The sequence below is a fragment of the Cyrtonyx montezumae genome, unplaced genomic scaffold (genome assembly GCF_038088225.1).
Source record: "Cyrtonyx montezumae isolate F1298 unplaced genomic scaffold, pur_monq_1.0 scaffold_4, whole genome shotgun sequence".
Taxonomy (NCBI): Eukaryota; Metazoa; Chordata; class Aves; order Galliformes; family Odontophoridae; genus Cyrtonyx; species Cyrtonyx montezumae.
Window position 1 is genome coordinate 18,397,315 of NW_027072045.1, and position 26,908 is coordinate 18,424,222.

Sequence of the window (26,908 nt, forward strand, 5' to 3'; positions counted from 1 at the left end):
CATATCTCTCAGATATATATTAAAAACACTCATAAAATCAACATCAGTCATATTAAATTTATGAAAGCAAATGTGAATTGAAATAACAGAAATTTATATCATAAAAGTTGGTAATTTTCCAAGTCTTTTTGTTCTTGTATTTGTCCTTTTTCTGTATAAGCTGTTCGTATTACTTTTCACTTCCACATAGATATACAGATTAAAACCCTAAACTGTACATAGCATGAATGGAAAACTTAGTATCAGTTAAATAAAGGTAAGTTTTAAATATTATACATGTATCAGAAACATCAGAACCATAAACAATAACAAGCAGAAAACTCTTCAAGATGGCTGATGTTATTTGCAGAGTTTTTATATGCTGATATAAGAAAGGGTAAAAAGGAAATGAGCTTATAATTATGTTTTGTTTTTTCTTACGTAGAAATCATCTATGAAATAGAACACGATACAATACATTCTTCCTACTTTAAGAGGACATAATATAAATCAGTTTATTGATATATGCTAAACAAGTAGAACTGTAGGAACACCTCTGCATATGTAATATATTTGACATTGTTGGACAAGAATGGATGGTATTTTGCCCCATCTCTGGAGGCATTCAAGGCAAGGCTGGATGTGGCTTTGGGCAGCCTGGTCTAGTAATTGTTGACTCTGCCCATGGCAGAGGGGTTGAAACTATATGATCTTTCAGGTCCTTTTCAACCCCGGCTGTTTTATGATTCTATTATTCTATTCTATGATTCTCTAATTTTGGTGCTATTTCATTTTCTCTATACTTAGCAATAGCAGGATAGCTATTCACACTGTAAAAGACCACGGGGAGTATGTGCAGAGTGAAGAAAGCCTATTAAACATGGAATACGAAGCAATATATGCCCCAGATGTCATAACTGGTATAAATATATAAATAAATCTTCTGAGAGGCAATAGTAGTAAGAGGTATAGACATGGAAAAGTGTGTTCTTAGGATTTGGAAAGAGAGGTAGGTAGTGTGTCTTGTATGTGTTTGATTTTGAAGTTAAGTCCACCTGATCAACTGAATGACAGAACCTTCACTTTTACTCAGTGTACAATCACTAATCAACTGCGAGCAAGTTCATGCTCACACAGAAAATACTTAAGAAAAAAAGCATGTAGAAGCAGCACATGTCCTGCTTCACTTGGCAGGAATTTATTTATTTCTGTAGTGATAAAAGCTACAGAAAAACAGGAAAAGAATCTTATAGAAATTTATATCATAAAGTTATAACCAAGATTCATAATATTTGATGGGAAAGGTGCTGTAATACTCTCTAAAAATGATGCATGCTGGGTAATTAGAAGAAATCATGATGGAAATACTACACATTCTACATTCATACTACACATAAGACAATAACTATTAAAGCCTAGGTGAAGAAATACAAAATTATCCTAATGACCTAATTTTATTGTAGGTAGTACAGTAGTATTTTGTTGGGTATCAGCCCATTCTTTGTTAATATGATGTATATGGTTACGCAACATTGCTACGTGAATCTTCTCAATAAAAGACTGAAAAACATTTTGATTTTTTTTATTTTTAGTGTAGAATTGAATGAAGGAATATTGAGACTGATATTAATCAGTCAGATTAACTGATTAATCTTATTTAATAATATTAAGTAAGATTAATCAGTTAATCTGACTGATTGGATCAAAAAATAATTAGAAATAGTCAACTCCTGTGAAAGTTGCTGGGAATATTTTAGTTTTGCATTATATTTTAATAGAGATCAGAAATTTGACATATTTCTTTGAACTTCAAATTTCCTCAACTGATCTTAGTAACCTGAAAAATACTGTGCACGTGCATTCTGAGCATGGAAAAATGTGTGCTTAATGGATAAGCAGGTCAATCAAGTTAGCAACATCACGCACATGCTTAAAAGAAAATAATGTGTATAAACAGATTCACAGATAATTAGAATATACACAAACCTCTGTTAATGAAAATATATTAGGTATTGTTCAAATCTTAGAATCAAAACTACCTGTTTATTTAAAAGTACTGTAGAAACCACTTTGGAACCTATAACTGGGTAGCTGCACATCTAACACTGTCTTTGACACTTACAGTATAAATTGTAATTATTATTTATATTAGAATTAGCTTTTGCATTAACGAGAAAGTTAATTATTGCACAGTCTACTAGACAGCTTCTAAATTGATATAATTAATTATCTATAAAGATTAAGAGCATTTCACATACTCTGAGTTGCAGTGAAAGGCACTTTTAAAAAAAGACCTATTATCAAGCAGAACTTATGCTGCTTAAAACTTTTCCCTTCAGTTTCTCTTTGGGATTTTCTATGCTTTATCCTAACACAAAGTAGTGGATGATAGTGAAAATCCTTGCATCAAGTTCTTTTCTGAAATCCTACTAAATTTTATGTATGAATGTACTATAATTTTTTACATTAACAGTATGGTTTGATATTCAAATAGATTTTATGCAAGAAAAGCTTGTTTTTACACATCATGAAGGAAAATATTTCTATAATTGTATAACGACTCAAAGTGATATAAGCAAGTAATCAAAGGACTCTGTCAAAGTACTTAAGACTTTTTCTTCATTATTAGCATGTCTAGTCCCTAGCACCAACACCAATTTAACTTTCAACATTTTAGCATTTGGACATCACCTGTAATACAATCTTATAAATCAAAAGACCTGTCTGGCTTATAAAAATATAAGGACTAAATAGAATCTAAAAACAAAATGAAATATATTAAGCATATTAAGTGGAATTTGAATTTCATAAATCAGTGATTACATGGGAAAATACAGATTTCTGTTGCTCCCTTGAATTCATTCCTGCATCAAATGAACAACTAATGAAACTAGAGACGAACAATATTTATTTATTTAACAAGTGTTTACAGTGAAGCTGAAACAATGAATTATGTTACTAAAATATTTTCTTAAAAGTCCAAGATTGAATACTGAGTTTACAGTCCTTCATAAATCCCATGTTTAACTGTGATAGACAGGACATTTAAATAATTCATTTTATGCTGATGCAATTTTAGTCAAGTAGAGGAAAGAATTAACCGTATTAACGGATATCTTTCCACACTGGAGTGAGTTTATAAGAAACAGGCTAGAGCAGAAACTAGGTTCAGACTACAGTCTAACAAATGGAAATCAGACACCAAACTCATATTCGATAGCACTAAACTGTCTTCACATTGAGTTCAAATGGTACAGTAGCTCTGTATTCATCTATCAGTACTGTGATATCCGTACAGTACAGTCAAGCTATGGGGCAGTGTATTAGTAGCACTCCTCTAACATAAGCTCAAACTAGACAGGTTGGGAAGACACCCTTAAGCCTATTTAACCAGGATAAAAGCACACACTGTGTCAAAATACAAGCCACTGCATCATAAAACAGGATCATATAACAGAATCACATTTTTTCATCCAATAGAGTTCAGTCAGGCAACAGAAATCATCTACTTCTAACAGCAGAAATGGGATTTAAGACAAAGCAACTCAGTCTAAGCTCTACAATAATAAATCTTTTGATCTCCAGAAGTAACAAATTGTTTCCAGTCTTTCAGATTGTTCACTGACTGCAGAATCAAAATGAGATTTAAAGATAAAAATCTGTGAGTCAAACTAAAGTAATATTTTGTTTTAGAGTATTTCAAAGCAGCAAGTTAGTCTATAAAGGGCTTTCCACATACTTGAAATACAAGTTGATATATGCATATTTTAGTAATTATCTCCTGAACATTTCTGAATGGTGTATCTCTTTCAGTACCTTTAAGTTATTTAATTTTCAATTATTCTTGTAAAATCCTTTTTCAGTATTTCTTCTCCTTTTTGGGGTTCTCTATTTCATAATAATTAGATCAGGTTACACAACTAAGAGTCAGCTACTTGTAACAGTCAACAATTTTGTACATTCTTTCTACTGGTGCCTGAATATATCTGTATAGGCAAATTACAAAAAATATGATGTGTTAATTTAGAGAGTTTGTGATCATCTATTTCAGTCCACTCCCATCAACTCTCCATGGATTGCTTAAGGAATATACACTTTTTTCTAATTCATTAGTACAATTGGTTATCAACAGAGAGATGTCATAAACAATTGAAAATGCTTAATGAGCAGATGACTTACAATATCATGTATTTGAAGAAAAATAAAGTTTTTTTCCTAAAACACTGTAAACTTTCTCATTCAATAAGCTCTTTAAGGACAACTTTTTATGCTTATATTAGAAGTATATTAAAGTTGTAATTACCATTTGTACTTAGTGATTTTCATTAGATTTTTTCCTTCTTTATGATTAATCCTATGCTAAGTAGAGGAAGTTTCTAAGAATAAGTTCATCATCTAAAATGAAGTTCTAAGTAGTCAGAGTAATGAGTACTTTAAAATATAGCAACTAAACTTTGGAAACCACCAACTCCCACTTCCACCACAAACTCAGTTTTTCCTGAATTTTATATAGCACAGTGAAGAATGTTTACTGTATGCCTCCACAGAGAAAATACAGAAATAATGTGACTTGTGATGGTGACAAAGAATCCTATTTTCTATCATCAATTATATTTATACAGTTTGTTCTATTAAACAGTGAAGAAAATAACAGATGGAATACAGTTCATTTCAGAATGAATTAAAGGAGTGCTTGCTTAAAAGTTTCAGAGAGCAGTGAATGCAAGCTTCTTGCTTTTCAGGATTCACATATCATATTAATACCTGACTAAATTTTGGTCTTAAGGCCATGAAACCAACATCTGAATCTTCTGCAATGTGTTGTTAAAAATTCAGACATAACAACTGATCTAGTGCTTTAATGTGATAATAACATAACTTCTTACAGAACGTATATCATATACTTTAGAATTGCTTTGCATAGTAGTAGGTAATGTCCCTTTGTGCAGACAGTAGTTTCCCTTATACAACTTGTATAACATCAGTTTGGTTCAAAATACATAGGAAAGATTTTAATGAGTCTTTGACATTCTGTCAACATTTTAAAAGGCATTTCAAATGCATATTTTGCTTTGCTCTGTGTATGAGGCATATGAGTGCCAATATGAGAGATGTAAATTTTTTATTTACAGTAGAATTCATTTTAACAGGACACACCAGTGCTTGACCATCAAACTTTCAAGAGATGCATTTACTTTCAAGGAAGTCTTCTGAAGAAAATTATTAGTAGCCCTGATAGAGAAAACTTTCCAAATTATGCAATTCTATGTATATTTCTATACTAACAAAACTATCCAATACATTGCAGAACATTTGAGGTTTGCATCTTGCAGAAATATTGTATCTTTTAGATCTCTGACATTTCATTTTCTCTTATAAATGTCAATCTCCTCTTTTCAGGCAACTGTCTAGGTCATCCTACAGACAGACATGTTAACAGTGTCCGCAGAGGAAATTAATTCCATTGTGGGGGGAAAAAAAATCAGCCTATTCTGATATTTTTAAGATGGCTTCTTTTTACCAGAAGATCCTGAGAGCACAAGCTACAGTTACATCACTGTCTAACCCGTACAGAAGATTAAAATGCACCAAAGAGAAAATAACTTCAATCAAAATACTTTCAAAGTTCATAAACTGGTAATATTATCCAGAAAAGTATCATTTTGTCATAATAAGTATGTCAAGAAATAAGCCTATTAAACTGAGATTCAGCTGAAGGATAACAAAATTCAACTCTGCAATACTTAAATTTAATAACATGCTCAGCTAAATGCAAAATTCCATTTCCTGCTAGATCAAAATTTAATTGTTTCACTTCATTATTTGATATTAACAGTCTGGTCTATTAAAAGTCATATTTATTATTGCGTTTCTTGGACTACTACTCAAAAACTGCAATGTAGCACCCTCCCTCTGTTTTAAGTTCAGAGAAAAGAGAATGTAATGCTATTTAGTGGATGTAAAGGTAATTTCCCACTGACTTATTAATCTGAAAATTTCTGAAATGTAAAATCAGAGAGCACCTCACTAAAACAAATATTGCCAAATTACTTCAAATTAGATTGCTCACAAATGTTTTCAAAACTGAATCCAGAGATAGAAAGAACAAAACATTTATTGATTTGTATTTACATCCTGCATTATTAGTGAGATATCTGTTAGAACAACAAAACATCAAATATACCATACTAAAGTGGCTTAAATATTGAAATTGTGATCCACATTGAAAAAGCTAAGTTAGATCTGTGATTGCACTGACTTACCCTGGTGGAAGAATTCAACAAGGAACCACTCAGATTGCCAGTGTTGCACTTGAAATTCAAATGTTGATCAGAATGAGGATCTACTTCCCAGCTTCCCACACCATGCACCACTGACTTGTCAACATTTGCAGTTATTTTTTGGAAGGCAGTGCAAGTCATTCCCATGAAATTAGATGGTTTGATCATAAAGGCCTCCAGAGCAATATTATGAGATACCTGTCAAAATATATTGAGAAGCTGAGACATTGCTAACTTGTTAAGCTTAATTACATATAATTATATGTGTACTGTGAATTTACTGTACATAGTTTATAAAAGATTGTGTTTGTACATGCTTCCATACATAATGTAGATGCGTAAGAAAGAAAATGGAACTTACTTATTTTAAAAAACTGATACTGAAATCTACAACAGTACAGACAGATTAATGGAAAATTTCTTAGGGATAAGTAAAGAGAAATAGCAGGACAGCTAATAAATGTTTTTTAAAAGCCCATAATTTACTTCTCAGTTTGTACCAGTGCCACTATCAGCTTCAACAGATCCAATCCTGATTCAAAACAATACACATTTGAAATAAATTAGCAACAAAAATAGTAGGAATTATTTTTAAAGTGGGCAAGGATGTATTATTCTATGCCTCAGAAATGAAACAGAAAGATGTTTAGCTATTTGCTGGATAGATTGACTGATTTCTGATTATCTTTCACAGATCATGCACAGAATTTTTACCATATTACCAGAATCAAGCTACATGTCTGTTAAAACTTCTGTGTGGTAACACATTAATAAAAGCCTGGTAAGAGCCATTTAATTATTTAGAACTTCAAGTTTCCTGCTCTAGAACGGGAATAGAACTAGTTCCTTCATTCATATTTGTGAGATGAGGATAAGAAAATGTTAGCTAGAGAATGTTGTAGTGACTATTCAAGTGATATCACAAGTCAGTCCTATTTTCTAAACTTCAAGTACAAAATTCTTTAAACATAAAATCTTTTCATTTTGAAAATAATCCTATGTCAATGTTTAAATAGTGTGAACACACTGTTCTCAGCACGTAGGAACAGACAGGTAAAATACAAGTCGAAACTGTTCCTTATTAGGATTCTCAAATGAATTGTGAAATGGATACAGATGAATGCTGAATGCAATTATCCATGGAAACAAGCATCAGTAAGTAAGGAACATGTTAGGAAAAGCCACGAGCTAATCTTCTTGAGTTACAGATATAGAAATTGTAATGAGGCATCCATTTTCTAAACCTCAGATAAAGGCATCACAAAGAAAAATGGCCAACAAGCGTCCCCACAGGGGTAAGCTGAGAACAGTACTTAATGGAACAGACTAAAAGTAAAAACAACAACAACAAAACCATATTGCAATTACCCTAAAATATTCTGACTTTCATCAGGTGGAGATGAAATGAAAACTCCAGGAGCTGGTCACACACCACAACCTTATCTCTAAACTGGACAGATATGGATTGGAGGGAAATGGAAGATGGTCTATTCGGTTGATAAGGAATTGGTTGGATGGTCATAGCCAAAGGGTTGTGGCACAGAGAAGCTGTGGGTGCCCCATCCCTGGAGGTGTTTAAGACCAGGTTGGATGGGGCCCTGGGCTCTGATCCGGTGCGTGGCACCCAGCCCATGGAAGAGGGTAGAACTGGGTAGGCTTTAGGGTCTCTTCTAAGCACAGTCAATCTAGGATTCTATGGTCTGAAGACAGCACACTCCTGACATGACAAGGAGACATGTTTTATCATCCACAGGAAGTCTTCCTTCTCAAACTGCGGATCTGACATACATAATCACAGAAACATGAGCAGAAGTACCTCAAAACAATAATGAAGGGTCAGAACACACCTTGCAGGCTGTGCACAGGGCCTCTGCGGAGGTTTCCATCTCCTTTCCTCTTGCCCTGTGTCAGGCTGTGAAGCTCTTAACAAAGCTCTGCCTGAGCTTTGTGGTGACTGTGTTACCAGCCCTGTTGCCCCAAAACTGACACCAAACAGGGGCCATCTCCTTACTGCAGCCTGGCATGGCAACCACTGGGCGATGCCCTGGCCCTGTTACCATCAACAGGCCACACCCTGACCTGCAGCTTCATGTTCCCTCCTTGATCTCATCACCATCACAACCCCAGGGTGTATCTATATGTTTTGTGAGAGAAATTGCAGAAGATCTAAATGATTATTTCCATCTTGCCATTTTTCTGCCCTCTAGGAAATGGAAAACCATTTTTGTCTTCCAAAAATAACATAGGAATAGCAGCAGAAATCACAGTTTCCAGTTAGCTTTCCAATCTATAGGGAATGCAGTTGTGCATATGTTATAAAACAAACAGCATTTATCAAGGCCCATTTTTTTTTCAGAAAGTGTTTTATAAACTAGTGGCTACTTAAGCTTTAGGGTTTTCTTCGCTGTTGTTTGGGAAAAAAAAAAAAAGGAAAAGAGAAAGAAAAAGAAACAGAAACATGGAAAAAGATATGAAAGCAGATGCAATTTCTGTATGCAGTTTTCTGGCTGGCCTCCAGAAAGAACAGGCATGTTTGGTACTCTATCAGATGACAAAAAGAAAAACTCCACAGCTTTGTTTATTTACAAATTGCACTCAACCATAAACTAATTCTAAAAAAAACTGCAAGAAGCAAAAAACAATAAGGCATGGTAAAAAGGCTAGAGACTCAGATCTACATGTCAGTACAGAACATTACTGTTTACAGTAATGTCAACTTCCTTCGGAAGCAGTGACAAGAAAGAAAAGACCTTTGGCACTTGACATTTAAAAGATACCTTAAGTATAAAGCAAAAGAACCCCTCTAGCTGTCATGTTACAGAATGCTTCTAAAAAGTAAATTATTGTCTCTATGTATTTAATATAAATAAATGGTTCTAGCAAATTTGATCATTTTATGTAAAAGAGAATTAAATAAAAAAAATAATCCAATAAGATTTGTCAGTTTATTCTTCAAGTGGATAGACTGCTTTACTAAAATTATACAGCAAAGGGACTAAGGTCATTATGCTGTTCAGCTCAGCATGTAATTCAACTCAGCCCATAATTCCTTTTTTAATTTTTTTTAAAATACATCATTGCCCTAATTGAATCTAACACTGATTTCAGTTCTTTTCACAGTATCTTCATCTAAATAAAATATGAAATAGAGCAGTTGAGAAAATAATAAAGCTTGCTTAAAATCAAGAAAGCAAACTGATAGAGTAATAAGGCTTTGAAATATTTATCTAAAATTCTATAATTTTCAAGCGTTTCTACCTTCTACACAATTCTACCAGTTAGATGTTGAAAGTGACAAAGGCAGTTTCTCAATATCCAAACGATAACTCCTCAGTATACAAATGACAAATTCATGTAGGTGGAGGACAAGAACTATGAACATTTATTTTATACTGCTAGAGCTTGCTTCTGAATTAAATTAACTGCAAATTAATAACCTTTGTGACATCTCTTTAGAATATTTTCTAAATGCTTTAGAAAGTATTGTCTAGACACCTCCCTGAAAGGTATATTAAGATCTTTAAGTAATAAGGGAGCACATTATTTTTTCATTATTATAAAATTCTCACTCAACTCATCCTTTTCAAAATAAACCCAAATACCAGGGTCTGAGTACAAAGTAGAAAGATGGTGTTGTGAACCAGTCTATTGTATGAATAAATATACTAAAGCAAAGTCAAGCAAAAAGATTCTTAATACCATCAGAGATACTCAGAAAAATATTTCAGTATTCTAAACAGAATCAAGGGAAAAAAATTCTACAGAATGAAAGTATATCTATGTAAATGGGCTACGCTGTGTAACTGGTTCATACAATCTTGTCTTCTCTATGTAAAATTTAGAAGTAAAAATTATGAAGAAAGCATTTTAAAAATAAATTTTGATAAAAGTGCTTCTAGATTTTATGAAATACCTTCGATATAACTTGAATGTTGCTGGTCAGTATTTGATTTGCAATGTGTTCCACACAACGCACAATCCTGGTGCAGGCTTTGTCTTCCTTTTGAGCCATCCACAACACATGGTCGTCAACAGACATTATATTGCTGGCAATTTCGATGAGAGCATCCCCTATCTGAAAATTAAAAAAACAAAACAAGCTAGTATTTTCTGCAAAATACAAAAACAAGAAGTAAGAATACAACTGAGAACAGGGATTGTATTTCTCTTAGTAATCTCCATTCAAATATACTTTTCATTCTGTTAAGAAAATTCAATGTACTGAGAAATAAATACCTAGAAAATAAAAATGCTACTACTTAAAAAAAAAAAGGTTTTAGTTCACAATTTTTAAGCCTATCTACATATACAAGATACACCACAAAAAAATGGAGTTCTCTCACTGGGCAATTAATAGAATACCAGAATTATTAACCTCTTCCATAAAATATTAATAAGTGGTCACGACCCTCTAAAAAACTGCTTCATAGTTAATAAAAGAACCTTGCAGGGGAGAAGTATAATTTATTTGGAATAAATTTCTGTTACAGAATTACAAGTGTAAATTTGAGATCTAACTAAAGTGTTAATACAAACCTGTAATATCTCACTGGCTATACAGACAGTATAGGCATATAGTTTTATGTGTTTTAATTTACTTTTGTGTCTAGTTCCAAGTGATAAATTCCAGCTTTTGTCAGATGACATTTTGAAGTTTTTAATAACTGTGACTATGTGTTTCAAACTCTTATTAGCTTATTCAACTTAGAGAGAATAACCATCACTGTATATTTGGAGTTATTTTCATAATAAAATAAAAATATTCATTTTCTATCATTTTAAAAATTATTTTTGAGTAAAATTTCAAAACTAAGTTCACCGCTATTTTTGAAGGTTTGTGATTTCCTAAGAAACAAAGATATGACAAAGGTACACAAGGGTATCACCTGAATACAGAAAAAAAAATCCAAGAGAAAAATACAACTTAAAAATAGCTTAAGAGGCTAAGATGTCAAACTAATAGAAACAGAAAAATAATGTAAATAAATCAAAAGAAATTCACCAGTGGAAAAAATATTTAAGGAATGAGAAGCTATGAAGTTCTTTCTGAATTTCTAATAAAAATTATGTTTCAGATACATTGAAAAAGAGAAATAGTAAGAATTTAGTGAACATCTTATGCAAATATTCCTGAAATATTTAATGTGTTTTTGAAAATGTAATCGCTTTGTAATTCCAGATGGATTTGACAATGAGATAAATAGTTACTAACACAATGAATAATAATAAAATACATTTAAAGACTGAAGTGATTTATGAGAAAAAAATTAAACTATGCACTAATAAGGCAAGCAGTAATTAACTGAGGGCATAAATAGGCTATAAATATAAAGGTGAGAAATAAGATGATGTATTAATTGATATTATAATTAAATGTATTACTGAAGAATAAAGGGATGACAATTAAAAATACAAAGTTTTGTGTTAATATATGTACACTTTCCTGGTAGCTGTCCTTAAAGCAGTTGATGCTTTGATGAATCCTAAGATGAGACAAAGTACCACTAACTTCTTTAAAAATGTACAAAGGCTGCTGCAAAAGTAATACCTCCTATTTTATTATGTTGGTGGCGCAGTATTAGAGGCTGAACCTTTCTGCCAGTATTCCATTACATTCTGTTACTGTGCAATGGATGGCAGCAGAGGGGCAGTCTGACAAAACACTGTCTGATATGGAAGTGTGTATGAAGCAGAAGTGTCTAATTGAATTCCTCCCCGTGGAAAAAAAGGCACCCACTCAAACTCATCAAAGCCTGCTGGATATTTATGGAGACCAAACAGTAGACTGTGGGGCAGTGGGCTGTACACTTCAGCAACAGTGACAACAACAATGGATCACCTTCTCTGGCACAGATGCTTACAATACATATATAGTTATTTTGATAAAACAGAAAACGTGTATATTTTCACTAATTTCTAATGATTTTATGTAATTATTTTTTGAGCTGTTAGTCAATTCCAAACTAATACACCTCTGTTCGTATGTTGCCCTGTATTAAATCATTCGATCTCATAATTACATAAGTGTAACCTCATGTGTGAAGTTACTGACACTTGAACTTCACATGCATTTTTGGACCTTATGAGTGAGAGTTTTTTAAATGGGGTTTAGAAAAAGAAAAAAAAAAAAGAAGGAAACAGACAAATGAGGACAGTACTCTAAATTATGAATACAGTAAGGGATCACAAGATAAGAGATATAGAGATAAGTAGCAGAAATGGAGATGTTTCAGTACCAAAAACTAGAAACTAAACCTATTTTAAAGATGGAACAAATCAATAAAGAGATCAGTTTTAGTGCATAACGCATCAATTGCTAGTACAAGAGGCTTTATGGATAAATTCATATATGCCTTTTTGGAGGTTTTCTTTTTTCTTCTTTTTTAAAGAGCACATTTTGAATGAAGAGGTTTTCATAGTTGTAGCTTTGAAACACGATTCTCAGAGAACCCTTAATAACGCACTTCATGTCTAGCATATGATGATGAAATTGAAGTTGGAGGCTTTTTCAAATTGATACTAAAATGATAACTGTTACAATTCCCAGAATAAGAATGGAATGAACGTTGCAAGACTAAAGAAAACAGATGTTTTAATGATAGCTATCCCATGTACAAAAAATGCAAGTTATGAAATATTATGAAAGCAGTTGTTCTGAAAATTAACAGTGAAAATTGTGGTGAATTTCGCTGTACTCTATAAAAAATATATATTTTTTCTGCATAGGATTTTCATAACTCTTATTAGATTTCACTGTAAAAACGGGATGTATTATGTTAAAACTTCACGTGGAAATTTGGACTTAAAAGACACATTTTCTCCTCTCCATATAAAGTGCTAAATGCTTTCACAACATTTAAAAATGACAACATTAATATTTTAAGGAAGAGGTTAATAATTCTGGTATTCTATTAATTGCCCAGTGAGAGAACTCCATCAAAATATTAACATCTGTTAAAATCTCCTGATGAAATGGAGAAAACAAAAGAAGCACGGGGAACTCCTAGCAAAAAAGTGGCCAGGTGGAGGAGCACTTTGAGTTCATTCTAAAATGTTATACATGTTGAAAATAAAAATGAAAAAAAAGGATGTAGCTTATTGAAAAGCAATTTTTATTCCTTAGTACAAATGGTTTTGTCAATCAGATGATAAGGCTCAGCTGTCTGACATAAAGAAAGACATGGCAGCATATGCGGAATGTTTGCAGCTATAGAATACCAGCAGGCAGTTTTAGAAGCTTCAGTGCGTGTCTGCATACATTAAGAACAGGGCCATATGTGAAGACTTCACTTCTACATGACTTTCAGCACACAGAATATATCTTACATCTTCAACTTCATCCACGAAGACAATTAACTTTTCCATTATATAAGCCAAATATATTACATCCATTTTATCCGCAAAGTGGGAAGCACCTCTTGTGTAGGCTGTCAGTTGGCGGGAAAATTCAAGTACAGTCGTCAAATTGATGTGCATCTGAAAATACATGAGAATTGCTTGGTGTGATGAATTGTCTAGCCTTTTTCTCTTCTAAAAACTAGAGATCCCATCCATTTGTATAATGCTTTCTATTTTTACACTTTGAGTTATATGCTTCATTAGTACCACAAACATAAATGTCAGTAGAATATTTTATCTTAAGACTCAGGTTTAATCATTGTCATCTTCAAATACTGAAAAAATTTGCGTGTCTAATTTCTCTAGACAGGAACAAACAGGCCTCAAAATACCTTATCAGCCTAAAATTTCTCCTTGCTTTTACATCAGTGACAACAATAATAGTGTCAGTCAGGGTTCACGTATACAGTGGATTATGGTGGGAGGAAATACGACAATGGTACGACGCTGAAAGAAGTTTGGACAGAATGAGAGGAAAACCTTTTCTATGGTGAAGTAATAGTCAGGTATTTGTATACTGTACAGCCATCCCCAGAGTTTTTCAAAATCTAAGTGCCCTGAGAAACCTCACCTAACCTTGTCTTGCTTTGAGAAGGTGAATTTATTGGAGTCTAGAGATGACCTTTCTTCCACGTAGAATTATTATCCTGTAATTCCACTGGATCCCTTAACATCAGTTACTTATGTAGGAATACACTTCAAAACAAAATTACTATGATGATATCTAGTGCTATTAATTAGGAAGCAATCATCATGCAAACTGAAAGTTGTAGAACTTAGTATAACAGTTATGGGTCTGCACCATTCTCCACCCTCTTCACTGTTATACTCTATCGTTCCCCTGTCATTTCTACCCATATGCTTTTATTTTTTTAATCTCATTCTCTCTTTTACCTATCAGCAGAAAAATACTTTTGGGTTTTTCTGGCCTTTATTTGTTTTTTGTTTGTTTGTTTGATTGTTTTTGTTTTGTTTTTTGTTTTTGATTTTTTTAATTGTTTTTTGCCTTGGAAGATATCAGAAAGGCATTTTGGTCACATTTCTACAGCTCTTTGAAATACATTATGGGACAACAGCAGTGGGAAAACAAACTTCAGTCAGCAAAACCCTGATACAGAACTTCAAGAGAAATTAATGTCTTTCTGGTAAAAATGCATGAGGGAAAGGTAAATAAGGAACTGGAGTGAAGCAGAGATGACCCTGCTAACATTATTAATGGTCATCTAGACTACAGACACCAAGAGGAAGAATTAAATTAAAGACAATAGATGGTGTGCACCATATGTTTCTACCACACCATCAATTAACCAAAACCATCACAAGGAAAAAAAAGCAAAATAAAAGGCCAACATATTATTCAGCGCCCAACTATACCATATTTGTGACTGAACAAACATTTTCTTGCAAGCTATCCCATAAAATCAGTAATACAGAAAGAAAGCCACAGATTTCAGCATTACCTGACTGAAAGCATGAAGAACTTGAGTTATTTCTTGTGAATAAGGACATTCAGAATAGTTTTCTTCATCCCAGCGTCCTGTTCGATTACATTTACGCCATGCCTTAGACTCTTCTACACCATTGTAAAAGGCAATGGAGTTAAATGAGTACTTTAGACAAGGATGGTAAGCAGTTATTCCAGCCAAAGTTTTGGGCCATCTGTGAACAGCAGGGCAGCAAAAAATTAAAATATAAAACTTCTTATTCAAAGGCAACTGACAATATACCAACAGTACGCATGATACATACACAAAAAAAAGGCTGTTTTCAATTTTACCTCATTGCATTCTATAATGGATTACTTAGTTTCCATGAACATGTTGAAATTATGCAGGCTTGAGTCTGGCTAGTCATTAATGCTACATAATTCTAGGAATGTGTTTGTTGTTAAAGTAAAAACAAAATGAATGGAAATTTCCCTACATTCACCATGTCATCAAGAATAGAACACACATTACTAAATGTTGTAAAACATAAAGGCTCAAAATATAGATGACAATATATACTTTTCATTTTGACCTAATGCTACAAAGCCCTTTCTGCCCCAAAGTTTAAAGAAGCAAGAATTCCTGAATGTATCAGAAACCAAGAGACAGTCTGAGCAGGGGTTATGTCTTATGGAAGAAGGAAGCTAGATCTCAAAAATTAAGTATTTAGTATATGAGATTTATCAACTATGATGGCACAGTAGTGTTTGAAAAGAAACTAAGTCAAGAGGAGCCAGAATTATTCTATTTATCTCAGGGGCCTACTGTGGAATACTAATCTTCTTTTTAAACACACAATTGCAATCTATTCCTTTGGGTACAAATCCATTGTGATTTTCAGGCTTGTATGTCTATAGCAAGATGAGGTAGTGTGGAAAAATCAGAAAAAAATGAAAGTCAACACATTGGAAAAGGATGTGGTTTTAACTTTAATTGCACTGATGTAATGACTGATGCCCAACCAATCATAACAAAAAATTCTGCCTGCCACTAACACGCAACTCGATAATCAACCTCTATTCGCATATACATATTAGTCCATGTTATTTAAAAGATGAAGATACATTTTGACATTGTAACATAGTATAGTGACAGATTTGAGGCTAGGTTTATGTTTTCACAGTCTTAAAAAGGAAAGGCAATAAAAGAAGTATTTTTATATGCCATAGCTGTCACTGAAGAAATTCGCATTCTGTATAATGAAACGTGAAAGGACCATCACAAAAAAAAATCTGTTCATAGTGTTATTACTTGCTCCTCTTGCCTCCAAGCTGAAATATTTTTTCTTGTGAAATATTGGCATTAATACAATTGAGCCACAAAGTTGTACCTTACCTCAAAAGTAAAACTGAAGAGGCTATTCTGAAACTGAAGCACACTAACTCCTAACACAGGTAGCAGAATCTGGTCTTTATGATGAGATATGATAACACGATATAAGATAACTGTTTTTCAGAAACAAAATATCAGCAAAATATGGCCACCACAGAGAAAAATTCTGATTACTTAAAGCCAGTTCAATGTGATTCACAGTGCCTAATTCTGACGGCAGTTGTGCAACTATAAATACCACCTAGGCTGGTGAACTAAAAGAGCCATGCTTCCAGAACTGCTGATGATTTTTTCATTTTTCCCCAATAAAAGAACTATTCTTTCCAGCTTTGCTTTTGTGCTACAGTTCTTTTTACTTACATAATTTCTGTGTTATGAAAACTTCAAAGATCTTTCTAAGAAAAATTACTGGTGAGATAGCTATATATCAAAAGATAAAATTTCAGAAAAGTTTCAAGTACTCATGCTAGGTTTGAGACTGATAAATTCTCTATAATTCTAAATTCATTATCATCAAATGCCAAAGGAATCTATGAACTCAACATCTCTTAAATATACATCTTAAAAGCAAATTTACATAGACTTCTAGAAAGGTGATCAATAGGGAAAGGGCACTTCTATTTCTTTGATTTATAAAAAATGCCAAAAATGCCCCTGGTGTTAGCCTGAGCAGTCTGTAGGATTTATGTATTTATCAAGAAAAGGATGTAACTGTATGGAAAGAACTTGTACTTCATAAAGTTGTCATCAAAAATATTCAGTGGGTGTTATCTAATAGAATGTATATGTTATTAAAAGACCTAGAGTATTAAAATTGAAGAGAGGTGTACAAGTCAGAAGTACATGTAGAAAGTTCTAGTGCTTAAGAGAAGCTTCTTCTCTGAGCTACATCCTTTAATTAACTATTCAAATTGAATTCTTATTATAATTCACATGGTAACAAATTACCTTCCTGATTTCTCAATGGGAATGCCATCATACATCAGTGTTATTGTCAAATTTTGTTTAAGAGCTTTATGCGTATCACTGAAGTATTATAGAATCAATAGAAAACATTACTAAATTTACCAATTTTTTTTTTGGGGGGTGGGGGCCTTAGAAACAAAAACAAGCCCATAACATACGGAGATAAAACTAAGATGAAACAAAAACTGCATTTAGTCAACAATACTGTGTTGATGGTAACATTCAGATAGCAGGATGGATGAGCTTTCTAATCATGTTATATAATAGTAGGACTGTGTGTGTCCTTAGGCTCACCTCTAATGATCTATTTGCTTCACCAAGTAGTACTTCCTATTTTGACTGTATTTTCTTGCAGCTTTTTTAAAAATAATGTGTTGTTGTTGTTTTTTTAATTATTACTTGTCACTTATTATCTAACGTGAACAAAATTTGCAGAAGTGGAATAGATTAAGAAAGTACTGAAGATTTAAACTTCCAATGCTTTAATGTAGTATTATTATAGTCTACAATTTAGAAAAGTCCAAGAAAAATTATTAACCTTCATCCATTTAGCTATGAAGGTCTTATACCTTCTGAAATTTTCCATAAACTTGTACTGAGGAATTAGAAGGATTCTCAGACTTTTACAAACCACTGCTGCTCTTCAAACACTATCTGTCATTTCCCATAATAATCACACAGTGCTCTTCCTTCCTACTCTATTACATGACAATGACAAGAAAAAGAAGTGACATATTTGTACCTGACTCTGAAGCATCATGTAAACATGGATACTGTCCATATCTATCAACATATCAAATACACTCAAAACCAGGAATTCATACCTGAAATCTCCCTTGTTGTTAATAACTCTTTCTGCAGGACAGTAGGGTGCAGCCATTTCCAGTACCACAATTTCTACTTGTTTTGTGCTATTTCCATAGGAATTGTTGACTAGACACTCCCATTCTCCAGATGCATTAATGTCAATGCTAGACAGGATAAGTTCACTATAAAAAGAAAAGATTAATTATTGAATACACTTAAATATACAGAGATGGAGTTACTGATTTGCTGACATTAACTCCTCTTCAAACATTTTCTATGAAAATATAAACATGGGTTTTGTTCTGTGTTATTACAGAGACAAACGATATGTGATCAGTATTAAAACTTTTGTGGCACCAATTTGGGTAGACCATTTAAGTCACGACGGGGATGTAACACAGAAGAAATCGCAAAAGAACAGTTATGCATCAGTCCTCACTTTCCTTTCCCCAAATAATATAAAATACTGGTTTTGTTTCATAACCAAGTACTTGAAAGTCAGAAATACATTTCAAGTTGACAACACAACCAACCCACAGAGAATGCTTCCCTTCAGCTGTCATTGGAGCTCCTCTGGCATTTCAAAACCAGAATCTGTTTTCCTGTGGCAGCTTGGGACAAGTTTTCTAGAATAGCCATTGACTTTGGAAGCTGTATATAACTTTCCTGATGAATGCAATATGAAATGAGACAGATGCTGACTTTTTTTTTTTAGCACTGTACTACTCATGAACTTCTTTCACACTGTTCTCTTCAAAACATGAGATGCAGTTATTAATATCAATAAATGAAGGTTGAATAAGCTCTGCATAATTAAAATGATAGACATGTTAAATATAGAGACACTTCACAGCTTCTCTTACAATATGAACATTGTACGTTACAGAACCATGCCAGTGTTTAGCTGCCCAAGCTAAATATTTCATGTATACTTAGAAGAAATAATTTGAGAAACATTTAAAATTGCCTAGAACTGGTTTTGTTGGGATTTTCTGTATATTTTAGATGGAATTAAAAGATTTCATTCTTTTAATGGATGATGGCACAGATGAAGTTTAGTTTTTCAAATTATTTCAGCAGGGAAAGATTTTACCCAATTACTGTAACTCCAGACAACAATAATGCTAACTAGTACATTTAATAAAGCAATACATTAGATCTTAAGTCTGTTGTTGATCTAGAAATAAATTTTACTACAGTTATGAAGAACGTACAAATTCTGAAAGCGTCTGGGAGAGGAAAAAGGTAATAATTATCTGAAATACTTACTTTGCTTTATACAAATGACTGAATTTTGAATGTGCCTTGTGGTTTAGATGATTAGAAATTACGTGGGAAGAAATGGAGTACAGTCAGAAGGGGGAGAGAGACATTATAAAAACAGAAGAACAGAATTTGAAAGTTGTTAAAGTTATTTCAAAACTGTGTATTTTAAAAAAAAAATGTCTTCTTGGGGCCTTCAGTACTTTCATAAAGAGCCTGACATTTGAATATACATACAGAGAAAAATTATGTATTTAAATTTTTTGGTCTTTTAAATGTCTCTAAAAATGTCATCCTTTTACAGTTCAAAACTTTTCATATTACATATGCACTCTTATCAGTTTTGCTACAAAAAAGGCTCAAATCTTCTTGTATATAAATTACTGCAGGTATGTAAGTAAATAAATCACAATCAAGGTAGGAAGTGATTAGACAGCTGCTTATGTAATTTTCCCTTTGAAAGATGCATATAATGAAGGATGATTTTCTCAAGTACTTGCTACAGGACTGTTATCTTGCTCTCCAGAAAACAAACAACCTGTGGTAAATAGCTTTTGATTTAAATTAAATTGCTTCAGACATCTTCCACAATTCTCCAGAAGTTCTGTCACATTATCATTAAACAGTAACTTTAAAAATCTCACGTTGTTCCATTTCACCATGGGTCTGAGACCCAAGTAGCTTGGAACTTCCAATTTTAACAAAGAATTCCAGTATGGTTTTTGTTGTTGTTGTTTATTGTAGAGGACATAGAAAAAACAACAACACAAAAACACATTATTAGCTATTCTCAAACAGTGTAACTGAATTTTTTCTTATCAGCAGAAGCAATTGTTCTTGTAAAAAGCGTCAGATGAGAAAGGCCAGTGACAGCAGGCTTCTTACCTACCTCTTAATAGATCTTTTCACAGTCAGACTGAAAGTATTTGGTGAAATTAAATGGTTGATAACTATATTCAAATTAAATGTTCTGTTTCATATGTCTCAAGAATCTTGCATCATCCTTTTAGACAGCTGAGGAACAATATGTATGTTTCTAGAGCTTACATAAACAACGTACTCAACTTCTGATATGTTTCCTCATAAAATATCTGTAAGCACTGTTAATAGTACAGATTTGATAAAACTGGGAACCAAGTTGATTTTAGGTCAGAGCTAGAGATAGAAACTAAAGGAATACTAGCACATGCTATCAGTTTCACAGGTAATCAATATGAATATAAATCAACATGAAGAAAAGGAGTACATTTTTCATTTACTTAAATTTTTGAAATATGTTCCAATGCAAATTTATCGCTCACTATCTCTCCTGACAATTAATTAGATTATGTTTCCCAGTTCCACAGGCAAATATTTACTGACACATCAGTTTTTTGATCTGCTAAAAAAAAACTGTACTTGAACTCTAGTTCAGACTCTCTAAAATGATAAGCAAATCCTCAAACTCGCACTTAATCTTCTGTGGCTCTTACTTCAGACATTGTAACAAAAAAAGCCAGAAAAGGTTTATGCAATATTGGAGAAGATGTATAATGACCAGAACATGAAATTATCTTCTGAACTGCCATATGGCCACTGTAAGTGATGCATTCATTTATATTCCTCTAGGAATAGTTTGGATAGCAAGCCCAATGGTGAAACTATTCATTTACTTACCATCTGGATATGACAAATGATAAATTGATCTTATTCCCCTGGAGAATTTAGTAGACTCGATTAAAAAAATGTTTTAATTCTCAAAAACAGCACTCAACTTCATATCTTTAACATATACTCCACCTGTAACTATGGCAACTTCATAGTCTTGCAGACCAAAAGGGAAGGGTAGGCCTGTGCAATATTTTAAACCTCTTCATAAAACTTTTGGTAGCTTGGTTCCATATTGTAAGTCTTGGCACTATTACATTTGCACACTCAGAAGTTTCAGGTTTTCTTACTCTCAGTAGAAAGTTATTCCTGATCTTTCTTGGTGGTTGCAACAAGTCTTGACGAAAGGCAATGTCACTTGACAACATTTTCACTCCTGTCACTTCAGAACACTGCAGGATTCATTTTAAAGAGCTTGATAAGAGCACAACAGAAATTTAAGTAAGAAGAGTACCCTTGGATGTAGTTTCCTTTCTTCATCATCCAACAAATGTCAGGCCAAAATGAAATGGAATTTTGCATTTACTGTGCAGCTTTCCGAAGGATGAAGTAAGGATTAAAAAGAATTCCCATTCCACCTACATTAGCAACCATACTTAAGGGCACTCCTCAGAGTGTGAGTTGATACTTCTGAGGAAATTTAGGATCTACCAAGAAATAAACAAAGTCAGGCATTCGTGAGATGGAATCATGCAAACAGAAGATGAAGATTGCTACTTGACAAGAACAGAAGGATGACTTGCAAGCTTGTCTCAAAATTTGCTTGGAAAATATTGTGGCTTCCTCTGTAAGCCAAAAAGCACTTGAAAGGAAGACAAGAGAAGATAAACATTTTCACTTGAAGTGGGAAATTTTGTTCATGTTAGGATTCCTTTTACAAATGTGATGATTAATGTATTGAGAAATTAATTCACATATAGAGCTGATACAATTGCATAAAAAATTGCTGTAATATTCATCAAAAGCCTGTGGCATTGGTCATTAGAAGGAGAGGAACCTTAATACTGACAGCAGCCATACACATGTAATCAAGTAAACTATGACAAAAGATTTCTATTTGAGGCATAGCATTGAATTGCTACAGCTATGCATAACTAATTAGACAATCAGAAGTAGGTCTCATTATGCAAAGTTACTCAACCATGTCCTAAAGTAATACCTCTCTGACATATACTGCACATTCCAGCCTTCACTTGCATGCTAGGAAAAAGCATTTTAGGGTGGTTTTCCACATGAAAGGTTCCAAAATTTCTGAGAATTTCCTTTAAGACTGGATAAGAATCAACTGCTGTTCATGGTGAAAAATATAAATTTCTAAAACACAGATACCATCCTTTAGACATATAAGGAGGAATGCTTTCTTACAGTTCAGGCAGAAGGCCTGCATAACCTGCATCCTACCCATTCTATCTTCAATTATTAATACTAACAGCGAATTTTAAAAATGTGTTGGTCTCCAGAGAACACTGCTGCTTGGAATACAGCCTTTCACAGGGGATACAAGGTGAAAACATAGAAACCGAAGAGAGAATGTGTAAATCTAGGCACTTTAACTGAACTTAAATTGCTAGTCTGATCTCTCTGACAAAATTACTTATTTACCCATGAAAGAAACAGCTTTAGAAGCCTTATGGCCTTTAGGAAAACTTTGTGTATACGCAACAGTAAGATGAAAAGAGATAAAAAGATTAAAACTGGTATTCAAGTATTTCCAAGTGTAATCAGTTTGCCATATGCACAGGAAATAAATGATTTTCTCCTGATTGATTGAAAAGCAAAGCAAAAATTTTAATGCCATCAGTAGCTACCCAATAAACGTAGTGTGCTATAATTAGTTTACCATAACTTACTTATCAGCTAATTTGTTTGCATAAGTATTTTAGCTAGATATCTCTTCAGAGATATGCATGGAAGTAAGCTAATTATAATGATATATTGACAGTGAAAAAGAAAAAAAAAGAAATATAAGAAATATCTACTTTTGAAATACAAAACATTTTACTAACGCATTAGTAAACCATATCACTTTCCCTTTGTTTTGCTCCAATTACACTGAACAAAATTTAAATAAAAATCTTAAATTGGGAGAAAAAGTAACGACAACACTAGCTGGCTATACAGTAACATTTTCAGAAACAGTCAGGAATCTGCTGTTTTCTAAGCAGCTCTACCAGGTACCCCAATAGGTACCTACCAGCTCTCTGACTGCACTGAAAGGTTAGCAAAAAGGAGCACTTATATTCATATGTTCGCAGCTCTAGAGTCAGTATGTGCCACTCCAGCTAGCAAGGAAAATAAAGTGGGGAAGAGAAAAAGGAGATTTCAACATCTGTAGGACTCCCAAAGCTTTCTCTTGCTGGAGAAACCTTCAAACAGCAGACACAGTCCTGCGAAGCTACGTTGACAAGTGTACTCCTTGTCCTGGGCTTATCTAAATTATAACATAAATCAGTTGCTTAACACTTGGTGATAGGTTTGAGGCTGCTCAAGTGTGTTTACTGCTATTAATATCGTTCTAACAGCACACTACTTGCCTGCAGGATGCATGCCACTGCAGCCTTCTGGGGAACTGCTGCTACACCTGCCATATACCTTTCATTTGCCCTTAAGTAGTCTGTTCACTGCAACGTGAGATCCAGATATTTATTTCATTAGCATAACTCTTGTGATCTGTACACTAGCAGAGGTTCTTAGACAAAAATAACACCACAACAATCAGTCCAATAGTCAGAATTGCATAAAAAGCTTTTTAAACAAAATACTTTGCAGATGATTTATAAGTGTTAACCTACTTATGACAAGTCTTGATTACCTGATTACGTGCCACTGGGAGCAACCAAGAAAAAAAGAAAAAAGAAAACTACACAGAAAAAAAAAAAGTACATTAATTCTGCAATATGAAATTGTTTGTTAAATGCACACTACTTGTCAATGATTATGTTACAAATATAGATTAATATTTAAAAAAAATACTTAATGGGATTAAGCCATTGCATACTGGGGCTATTATACTGACCTACTTTATTTGCTGAGCTGAAAGAAATCTGAAAACTAAAAAAAGGAGGCAAGACACAGCAGATTATAGCAAAAGAACTTCAAGAACTATCTCTGTTCTTTCTCCAACATACACTGTATCTCCAAGAGTACTACTCTGTGGTGGCCATGAGGCATTCAAACAATATAACATAGACAATTAAAATTAGGTTGTTTTTATCTATACAGTGGAAGGAGAGGGACTGGGACCCATTTTCACTCCAGCATGCTAATGGAGTAAAAAACAAACAAACAAAAAATAAACAACTTTGTGGAAGTCTACAAGGAACACATCCTACAGCATCCTCTATTTTGAATAGGTCAAATTACACAAATCACAAAAATACAAATAGGTCAATGAACAATAAAAGGTAGTTATTTTAATATTTTAAATTGTTGGTTTCACTAGTATTGAGAGTGAGTGACTTAGAAGAAAGAGTACATCAGACTCCATACATAAGTCAGAATTGCTCTAAAAATCACAGCTGATGCACAGGTTTACAAACTACTGCCTGGGCTGCAAGAAAGTATATAATTATACCATCAGTGTTGATAGGAAAAGTAATTAAAAATAAATCCTCTTGGAGTGTTCACTCCAAACTACTGCTGTAGTGTAGCTTCTCCTCAACTACACAGCTGAAGCTGTTTGAAGGATTGGATCAAAATCATAATGGCCCTTAAAAGCTAAGCAAAGCTGCATTGCTTTCCCCTTCAGGGGAATTTCACATTTTTCTTCTTAACATTGAACTTAAAACTTAATTAGAGGGCTAAACAGGCCCTTACACAGTTGCAAGAAAGAGAGAATGGATACAAGATGTCTAACTTGGTGCAAGGCACCTTCCTGGTCTGTTCTCAACAATAATAAATAAAGAAAGAAATCTAAAAAATTTCAAGGACTTCATCCTTTTATTTATTTTTATTTTTTACAGTTGTGAAACTGTAAAGTATTAGAAACGTGGAGCTATGAAGTATAAAATATTTAGAACTTGTCTATATATTTTTAATTCTATCAGCCAAAAATACTAAGACATTTTTCTGTTGAAAATAACTATTTCTCTTGCATCTTTGAAGAAGCAGTTCCACAAAGCAACCATAGAATTTTCATGGTACAGCACAATTCTCATGAGCCTGTTCATTTAATGGTAGAGGTTATAATGGTTGTTGCTTTTGTCTTTCATAGTATTGGTGTGTTTTCCCACAATTTGTACTTTACATCATTCCCCAAACTGATCAGTAAAAGTTTCATTCTGTTTTATTGATATAATTAAAAGCATTTCAGCGGAAAGGCCAAACTTTAATTAATTTGCAAGGACAATATCTTGAACCACAATAATCAAATGTCAACCTGTGTTGTTCGTAGTATTCTGCAATAATTTTGAATATCATCTTCCTGTCTGAAATAAAAGAAATTTTCTGGTGAAGGTGCACCTGTTACTAATCCTTAGCTGCCTGCAGTGCCTGAAGCGATAGAATGTTGACCACAGATTTTCAAGTAATCAAAAAACAATACAGAAATATTGATTTACATTATTTTGCTTCATTTCATCTCAGCGTGACCTTCAGCTGCTCATATATCTCTAAATGCTCGTGACAACAGAACACAAAGCACTCAAATGGCATTTTTCTGATCTGTTCTAACACTTTTTTATTGTCACATGGAGTGAATCTCCAGTATCTTACCACAACTTGGTAAACATCTAAACTTTCAGTTTTGCAACCAACCTAGCAACTGGACCATCATCAACATACCATTTTCAGACTCCTCCTGTTAACGTAATATTCTTCCAAACCACTGCTACTTGCTTCAGATCTCTATCAGACATACTTTTCCCACAAACTGTTAAGAGTTCTAAGGTCATTTGGATTCTTTTCACAGAAAATAGGCAACGCATTTCTGACTTTCTCTCTGAATTTCTGCAAGTGCTTAATTTTGTCTTCTGTACAGTTTGCGTGCCCACAAAGCAAACTTGTCATGATATCACCTATCCACTTTGGGATCGGTCTGTACTCAAATTGATTTCTTTCACAAAATCTTTTTTTGTGTGTGTGGGATAACAGTTGAGACTTAATAGTATAAAACACCAATGGCAAATCTATCTATACACCATAATGCAAAATTATACGTGACACCAGCATCTGCTGCCCTATGTTCAGTTAAGAGCATGTTCGTTTCCTTGGTTGTAACACTCCTTTTTATGGGTTCTTAACTTACTACGAAGTTTAATGTTTTCAGAAAGAGACAATGTGAACTGTAACAGCCCCAGAGCAGCCATTACAGCTGTCAGAGACGTAAGTACTGTTAAACATTCAGCAAAAGCATTTGCAAAATAGGATTAAGAAGACATTACAAAAGTTACTACAGTCTATCGGGTAAGTAAGCTACTCTCAAAACCAGTCTTTCAATACTGTGAAGTTGTCTGGTTCATAAAGTGAAAACACATTCTTTTTGTAGCTTAATATTCTAATTACCATCTTTCCAGCCTCTCCAGACAGAAAGAGATAACAGAAGAGAAAGATGTAGTGCTGCTTGGAGCCTCTTTGCAGTTTCAGGGATGTGGATTGTTTTATTGCCCTTTACTGTCATCACATTCATACTAATATTCCAACCATAAGAAATTAAGCCATCTTCATGCAAAAACAAGTCATAATTTCAGCTAGACCCATTCACAGATGATAGAAAATTAGCTCCATAACACATTTACATTTTCATGTATG

The 26,908-nt window shown here is 33.4% G+C and overlaps 1 protein-coding gene across 2 annotated transcripts in view; it reads right to left on the bottom strand.

The window, feature by feature from the left end:
• ADGRA1 (adhesion G protein-coupled receptor A1) overlaps window positions 1-26,908 on the bottom strand; it is a 248,280-nt gene that overhangs the window by 98,553 nt on the left and 122,819 nt on the right. The window contains exons 8-12 of one of the 2 annotated variants that reach the window (XM_065746714.1): window positions 18,268-18,432; window positions 15,119-15,317; window positions 13,587-13,736; window positions 10,174-10,335; window positions 6,243-6,458 (exon numbers count right to left, since the gene is read on the bottom strand). In XM_065746714.1, the coding sequence (XP_065602786.1) occupies window positions 6,243-6,458; window positions 10,174-10,335; window positions 13,587-13,736; window positions 15,119-15,317; window positions 18,268-18,432 (892 nt within the window). The remainder of the gene's footprint in view (window positions 1-6,242; window positions 6,459-10,173; window positions 10,336-13,586; window positions 13,737-15,118; window positions 15,318-18,267; window positions 18,433-26,908) is intronic. The other variant, XM_065746715.1, reaches the window with a different exon arrangement.